Genomic DNA, 8685 nt, shown 5'->3' with positions numbered 1-8685 from the left:
ATCATCAAGCTGTCTGTCTACGTGTAGCCTTAGCCCTCTATAGACTATAGTCTATAGAATCAACCGGTTATGCGTGCCACGAGCCGAATAGCTCATGACCGGACTTGTCGAGTGCAATACGTGCATTCGTTATGTACCTATGTCATTGATGCATGATTGACAGATTATTAGCACATCGGTTTGTCAGTCTAGCATGATTTCCCTTAATTACTATGGTCCCATTCTTTTCTTAACAAGAGTTAGATGAAAATTAAAATTTTTGTGATATACTTTTCAAATTGCTAAACGGTACGACTCGTGCGAAAACTTTCTATATGAAAGTTGCTATAAAATATCATATTAATCTATTTTTCAAATTTATAATAATTAAAACTCAATTAATCATACGTTAATATCACCTTGTTTTACGTAAAAAAACTTAATCTTCATTTTTAAGAGAAAAGAACACCACCTATTTGGGAAATGGTTAGCGCTCCGTGGCAAGTCCAATTATCTTAGTAAATCGAGAAAAAACAAACAAGCTACATAAACACCTTTTTTTTTAAAAAAATTAAACTTGACCAGGTTATCGAGCCCTTCTATCGCGGCACCCCGGTGGTGAGGAAACCACGGAGTACGAGATGAAGGTGGATCCATGTGTCAACGAGACAAACCAGTATCATAGATAATAAATCTATAAAAATCTTAGGAAAGCAAATTTGCATTATTACATAAAAAAATAAACTAATGATTATCAGAAAACCTAGACAACAGTATCCCGTTGGAACGGGATACCTTTCTATGAGACTGTATCTGATACCTGATACCTATTGAGATATCAGCTGCATGGTACTTGATACCTGTGATACATGTTACCTGGTACCTGTGATACTTAGAACCTGATACCTGTGATACTCATGTAAAAGAATAGTTAATATGTATATCCCATCGCAACGGGACCCCGTTTTGTAGCAGCCCTCGTGATTATTCATGATTCCAGGGAATACATAATATACTGGATATAACCTTAGCCAGCGGCCCGTTTAGGCCCGCGATATACAGGCCCATTGGCCCGGCCCAGATACATTGCGTGGGGGACAATTCCGGCATCGACGGGATAGATTCGCCGGTCCAGCCGCCGCCGCCGGCACAACCCGCAGCCGCCGCCAGCGAGCGAGAGAGAGAGAGAGATGGCGCTGACCAACTTCGTGCTGACGGTGGCGGCGGTGGGCGCGGCGGCGCTCCTCTTCACCACCGACATCCGCAAGTCCGGCGCGATGTTCCGCCGCAACGCCCGCCAGATTCGTGCCTGGCTCGAGGAGGAATCCGCCTCCGCCGCGTCCAGGTAAATCCACGGCTCTTGCTCTCAGCTTTCGATAGGCGCCGCTGATGCGGGGGAGTAGACGATCTCGATGGATAATATTAATACTGGTTTTATCATTCCTGAGGCAATCGTTGATTCATGGGAGAAATTGTTCGGTTGGTGGATTTGAAGTGTGATGGGAATTGGGATAGGGGCCCAAGTCGAATTAAGGTTCGATTTCACTTGATCCCTTCGAAGTATCGGTGTTTGCTTGGAGCCTTGGATACAAAGTCATGGGTTTAGTAGTTAGGGTTAGGATTCTGAACCCCCGACTTTTGCAGATGAACAGAGAGGGCAAGAAGTTTGCCCTGAGCCTGAGGTGTCTATTGCTTTCCATTTGGATGAGTTAGTGGTTGATACTTGCTAGCAAAGTATGTTGAAGATTCCCCACCTAATTAGGCAAAGTAATTAGCCAACTGTTTGAACAGAATGGTTGAATCGAAGCTGCCAAAGATGGCAATGAGTCTGTAAGAGATGAACTGTCATACCAAGGTGGCAATGAATCTAGATTGTGATCCATCACTTCGAGTTTGTCAATCCTTGTCCTTATTCGAAAAAACAAAAGAATTTGTCAGTCTAAGTATAATTTGCAGTTCTTAACAAGGAGGAGTGAATCATGCAGCTGTTCTGCGTTAGAAATGCATGCACAACTTTTTTTAAATGATGTATGTGTAAATTTACATTGTACAATTCACTATGATTATATTTATGCGCTCTCTAGTTGCATATTTAATTTATGGAAGGCTAGACAGCTATAATTCATTTAAATCAGTCTGAAAAGAAAACATAATTTTAATTTGTTTATTGCAAAGTTTGTAAAAGCGTATCTGAGTGAGCATTATATATTTATACTTTCATGTAGCTCGTGATGCAGGAGTTCTATTTCTCAAAACAAACAGTGTGATTCCTAGAAAGATGCAGCAAAAATTGCCTTGGGTTTTTAATTATCACATTCTTGGTCCTGAATGAAAACATCATTTTTATCTGACAGTCAAGGCGATCTGCTTTTACTGAATTATGGTTGAAATCTTGAAATGCATAGCACATGATGCTTCTCAGTTGTTTCAACATTATGTTTCTGCATGGTGCAAATCCTCACGAAAATTGATCTTGTTGCAGGTCAGCAAAAGACGCACCTCCCAAGAAACTGAATGGGGATATTCCAAAGGAGAAGCCAAAGGAAGATGGTCACTGAAGTGTTTTGGCTCTGTCTAGATGTAGAAAATGAATGGAGCATCTAATTGGCCTTTCCTTTCTTCTTAAGATCTAAAGCTCGTAGCAGAAATAAGATGCACTATAGTAGCTTCGAAGCCTTCGATGTGTGCATAGCTGTATATTTTGTCCAATGCAGCAGACATGATTGTTCCCTTATATGGACGGGAGAAATTTGGCAGAGTTGCATTACTGTGCCTTCTGTCTTGGTACCGGTAATTCAGTACTCCAGAATTGAAATGAAGTTGTAGTGCGGAACAAGAAGCTGAAATTTCTCTTTGCGGCAGGCTGCATCATGAGTGTATTGTCTATATGCCATGGTTAGTGTATATTCAGTACTCTGTGTCATATTGTGCATACACCATTAGTTGCAAAATAAACCAATCTAGTACTTATACTATGTTAGGATCTATTCAGATTTATAGTACTAGTATGTGTCAAATTCTGTACAACTTGGTTTATTTGGAGATAGAGGGAGTATGTCATATACAGTGTATACTCAGTACTGTGTGAGTCATTTATGATTGGGACAGCGAATCTGAGATAAACAGGGTAGCCAACAGACTGTAGAGAGTGCCAATCTAGCTCCAAAAGACAATCAGAGACATGGCAATTACCTTTAATGAATGGATCAAAGGGAAGGGGAACATATTAGTGCTGGTATTGAAATATTTCCAGCTGTGTTTAGTTCACTGTATGCTGTGTGAAGGGCCATCTCTGCATTGCATCACAAGAATCAAGTAACCACTAGAAAAAGCGTGTGGCTTTGCCACCCGTTGTACTGTGAGCCTGGCCCATTGGGTCTAATGGGTAGTAACAATTTAAAATAGAGGGACGATGAGAGGAAAAGTTTCTTCTTTTATGCGGAGGAAAACACATAAAGAAAACATGTAGGAATATGAACATAGGACTGCGGATACGTACGTAACAGAAGAATACAAAGTATAAAACACATGAACTGTAAAAGGATAGATGTTTGGACGAACATATGCAATTTTAGTTGGTGATTTGATTGCATCCTGTTTATTCTCTTTTAATCCCTAACAAAGTATGCATTGTTAGCTCTTTACTCCTCTGGTAAGAGGCCAGCAATAGCTGCCTGAGCTTTGCCAGACGTACAGTGGCAATGCAATAATTCAAGCGAGTCTGGACTTCTGTGTTTCATAGGAAAAAGAGAGAGATTTCATTGGATGTTTGATTTCCTGTGATTTTGCTCCAAATCATAGGAATGGGAACCTTTTATTGCATTTTTCTTTTTCTCAATTCCTCCCTTTCAAACACTGCTACAGTGAATTATTTTTTTTAAAGGTTTTGGAATCCTTTGATTTTTTTCCTCTATATTTTCTTCGATCCAAACAAGGCCAAACGGCTTCTTCGGATTAGAGAATTTTCACACGATTTTCAAGAAATATTGTGGACGGGAATATGTGGAAACCAATTGCAGAAAAATCAAAGGAAAGTTTTCTTTGATGCTGATTTCACAGGAAAAATCCCTCGAGCTCATTCTTTTTTCTTCTTGCATACACACAAGTCCTATGCTATCAAATTCTTGTAATCTGAATGCCCTCGACTGATGAATTCTTTTGTTTTTTATTTCTCTGTTGTACACTTATAATCCATTTCTATTTATATACTTTTTCTATCTTTTTTTTATCAATAATCCAAACGAGCCCTAAGAATGGTGGGGGTGAAGTGATTTTGGGGCAGTTCGTACCAATGTCGATAGGGTTTTCAGCTATGGCAGTCTTGTCCGCTCTTCCTCTCACTCCACCGTCTTAGCACATTCTCTCCCATAACCTTTTATTGCCTTCTGTACACCGGATCTACGGTTGGAGCACCTCTAGAGAATATCGCTACATATATATACTTCTAATTAATTATATATATCGTTTTATGTTCATCATTAATGGATGATCGATCATTATTTCTTTATTTCTCCTGTGCTGTACGTATTCTAGCCTCCATATATGTTGGGCTTATGCGGATAATACACCGTACGGCATATCAGTAAAAATTATAATAATTTTAGGGTATATTTTTATATATTCTTAGCGATTTAAAAACCAATGTTAAAAATAAATTTTGATGAAAAAAAACTTAAAAATCAACATCAAAATTAGCTTCTAAAATTTAAATTTTGACAGTAGCTAATTTCATATAAGACTAACGACGGGAGCCTATATGGTTGTGCGTAAAAGTAGTGAGTAAACATATTACTGAATATGCTTGTTCATGCATCCATGAGCTTGTACCAGATGTTTGCATGATTACAATATCTAGTTTTATCCCTGTATAGTTGAATCTCTATAGAAAAGAACAACCCAGCATTTTCTTGTGCCACGGCGTAGTTCACACGGCCTGCTGAGCCATGGCCCATGGGCCTAATTGATTGATGGATACATTTGCAGAGAAACTTCTGGAGTCTGGACGCGGGTGCACGCACGCGCAAGATCGTTTGTACGAGCCTCTCTTCCGCGAAACCGGGGTTGCCACGTGGCATGATTCTCCTTCCGATTTTTGGCATTGAATTCGTATTATAAGATGGCCGCATCAATTCAGCAATCGCTGTGCCAGAGGAAGAAGACGCCTCATGGGCCGGAAGGGGATTGCGAGGTCCGTGCGGGCCGTGATACATGGGCCGAAACCGGATTGAATTGTCTATGTGGGCCATACTACATGGGCCGGGAACGGGATTGCGCTGTCTGTGCGGCCCATTCCACAAATTCGCACGGCCCGGCTGCATCGAGGGCAACTATTCCTCCGGAATTCGGTTAAGAAGAAAGCCTCTGCCTCCCACGCCGTCGCACGGACGACGTTGCGGTGGCGCCGGCGTCCTCGCCGCCGACGTCGACGCGCAAGGCGGCGGCCGTCTTTCACCGCAGGACGTGGCACTGGATTGATTGATCGATCGAGGAAGACGTCGATCTCTGTCGCCTCCGCTGAATCCAAGTAGGCCACTCATAACCCTAGATCAGATGTCTAACTTTCTTGCTTGCTGCTGTTCTTTTCTTGGGTGTAATTTAAAGTGGTTCCTACGATTTAGCAATCTTTGCATCAAGTTCAACTTGTTCTCCCTTTTGGGTTTATGGCTTTTCGGGACATTAATTCAGAATCGAGAGTGAAAAATTCGGGTGCCAAAGATAGTGCAATTAACCTATACGGCATCAAGTTACCAACAGAATCTTAAGACTTAATTAAGTCCTGCTTGAAACTTCAGAGAAATTTTCTATGTAAATTGAACCGACCTGTGAAAATCCTACGTACACATTCTTACATTTCAATGGAAGCTTAATTATGATTTCGTAAAGGTTTAAGCCGTGTCCCGCTAGCTACTGTGTAGGCTCACACATATATATAGAGGTTGATCATCATGTCTGTATGCCACTGTTACACTTTGTTCTTAAAAGCTTTTAAGGAGTGACACTGTGATACTGCACTACAATCGGAGTTTTCCGGGCGTTTGGTGCAGTGATCAGTGCACGCGTAGTACTCTCTTTTGTCCAAAAAGACAAATATAAAACTGAATATATGTGACATATCCCAGTACAATAAATCTAGATAAAAGTATGTGGATAGACTCCTATCCAGATTTATTGTATTGTGATATATCACATCTAGTTTTGGGTTTGTTTTTATGGGACGGAGGGACTCTCTCAGTCCTATAATATAAGAGATTTTGGAGGGATGTGACATATTTTAGACTACGAATCTGGACAAGCACCATGCTCGAGATTCGCAGTTTCAACTTTTTACTAAGATATAACATCTCTCTAAAATCTCTTATATTATAAGATGGAGGGAGTAGTACTACTGGGTACTGGCCAAAGCCACAAATTGGTGGGTCGACGTCTCATCTGTCATCTGTGCAATCGATCGATGATAGATAAAGGCGAATGGAGATGGTCCATCGATTGGTGGAGAAGTGAGCTGCAACTGTACCCGAAGGTTCCGTTGCAGGTTGAAAAAAAAAACACACTGTCCCATGAGATGTCCATCGAATCGGTTGCGGATGCAGTACAGTCCGTTATTACTTGAGCTTAACCCTGAAATTTGAAAACGAACCCCAATTCCATACTCGCTATTTTCTCTGTTCTAAAATATAAACAATTATAGAGTTTCCATGATGAGTAAGGAGAGAGAAACTAAATTAGCGATGGTTATAACTGGTTAGGTGTATATAAGGAGCTATTTTGTCATAGCTATAATTTAGTGCAAAAGGAGTAGCTAGTTTAGTATAGCACCATCAAATTGATTCGTGGTAAATTCTTGGAATAAACCAGCATGAGATCGAATGTCCAATTAGTATATGATTTTTCGCGCGAACTAATTTCGAAGAAAATACTGTAAAATTAATTCTTGCGTTCTAAAAGATACTCTTATTTTTATGGTACATTTGGGTACCCTAATACTCCTTCCATCGCAGAATAAACCAACCTTACAAGTAACAAGATTGGTTTATTTTGAAAAACATTTTAGTACAAGGTTGGTTTATTTTAGAACACGACACATTTTAGTACGAAGTTCGTATATATTAGGACGGAGGGAGTTCTATACAATGTATGGGTCTGTTTTCTGTTGGTTGGTGGTTTACTAGTAGTTAGGATTGCAATCATCGTGCCATGTCGGTGAGCCGGAAAGGCATGCATATGATAGCTAGGACGACGGGTAGCTGATGTGATCTGGGAAGGACGACGACGACGAGACCCATGAGATGACCTCGCTGTTGAGCACAGCATAGTGTTTGTGCGGTTGGAACAGCAAATCTGAGGAAAATGTGCCCGGTCTTTTCACCCATTCGGAGCTGGCCAGGACGGGAGACTTGACCGGCTGGCTGGTGACTGTTCCAGTGGCGCCCAGGAATCTGAAATGGAAGGCCTCGAAACAATAAGCATTTTACTTTCTGTTTCTACTACGGCCTTTCTGCATGCCACTGTGCCTAGACCTGATAGGACGTACGGTTAAATTAGTTAGTATCTTTAATTAGTTGATCTCTTTAGATAATGTTGCTAATTTAATTAGTTGTTCTGATCATCGTACGCTCGTCCTTGAGTTTATCTCTCAAAAGGACTAATTAATTGCTCTAAACTTTCTCTGCGCAACTGTCATGTACGGTCTCCACAAGAACAAGCTGAACTATTAGTTGATTTAATTAGTTCTCAACAAGCACTACTTCACCATGATCTGGGCCGTTGATCCCCGCGATCCGACGGTCCAGATCGGATTAACCCCCCGTACGTACGTCCCGTGTCCATCATTGATTCACATCTAATTAACTACATATAGGCATGCATGCATCAACCGATCACCTGAGATATCGATCAGATAGATCTACCTAGCACTTTCCCCATGATGAGATCTCAAATGCCCAAATTGCATATGCATTGTCATCATTGAGTTAGCTGCTGCTAGAGTAGTGTGGTTAGCTGCTGTCCGTCGTCCGTACGTATGTCCGTTTGGGCCGGAGGCAGGCAAGCTAGGTACGTGGTGGTCCAGCAATAGCGAGTTCCTCTGGACAGAGAGGGAAATGGGGATCGTTGCGTGGTTGGCACTTGCCTGCTGCTGCGTCGCGTGCATTGATTTGCTATTGATCCACTCAGAGCCTGATTAGTTCGCGAACTAAAATTTTTAATGTGTCACATCAAATATACGGACACATATTTAAAATATTAAACACACATTGATAACAAAATAAATTACAGATTCCACCTGAAAACTGCGAGACGAATTTATTAATGCTAATTAATCCGTCAGTAGCAAATATTTATTGTAGCACCATATTATCAAATTATGGCGCAATTAGACTTAAAAGATTCGTCTCGCAATTTACACGTAATCTGTGTAATTCGTTTTTTTATCCATATTTAATACTTTATATATATGTCTAAATATTTGATGTGACATGTTAAAAACTTTTTGTTTGGAAACAACTAAACAGAGCCCTCAGTCAGTCTGGCCACCAGAATCTACATGCGCCGGCCGATCGATCGTTCGGTCAATCCACCAACCACATTTCCTCGCACCGCATTGATACCCCGGCCGCGGCGGCGTGCGGGCGCGCGCGGCGCACGAGCTATTTCGCTTTCTTCCCGTCGTTCTCCGCACGAGAGCGCTAGCGATATACTAGCCCCAGC

The 8685-nt window shown here is 41.2% G+C and overlaps 1 protein-coding gene across 1 annotated transcript; it reads left to right on the top strand.

Moving 5' to 3' along the window:
* The first annotated feature begins 1050 nt into the window (after positions 1-1050).
* On the top strand, positions 1051-3039 carry LOC127765776 (uncharacterized). The gene is made up of 2 exons (XM_052290731.1): positions 1051-1324; positions 2462-3039. The coding sequence occupies exons 1-2, from the start codon at positions 1170-1172 to the stop codon at positions 2535-2537; spliced, it is 231 nt and encodes a 76-aa protein (XP_052146691.1). The 5' UTR covers positions 1051-1169; the 3' UTR covers positions 2538-3039.
* The last annotated feature ends 5646 nt before the right edge of the window (positions 3040-8685 follow it).

Source organism: Oryza glaberrima, chromosome 3 (genome assembly GCF_000147395.1).
Source record: "Oryza glaberrima chromosome 3, OglaRS2, whole genome shotgun sequence".
Classification (NCBI taxonomy): domain Eukaryota; kingdom Viridiplantae; phylum Streptophyta; class Magnoliopsida; order Poales; family Poaceae; genus Oryza; species Oryza glaberrima.
The sequence above is the reverse complement of the archived record's forward strand: the minus strand, read 5'-3'. Positions and strand labels throughout refer to the sequence as shown.

Coding starts and splice junctions, on each gene's coding strand:
- LOC127765776 (XM_052290731.1), top strand. CDS start 1,170: ATGGCGCTGACCAACTTCGTGCTGACGGTGGCGGCGGTGGGCGCGGCG. Junction 1,325..2,461: donor TCCGCCTCCGCCGCGTCCAG/GTAAATCCACGG, acceptor ATCTTGTTGCAG/GTCAGCAAAAGACGCACCTC.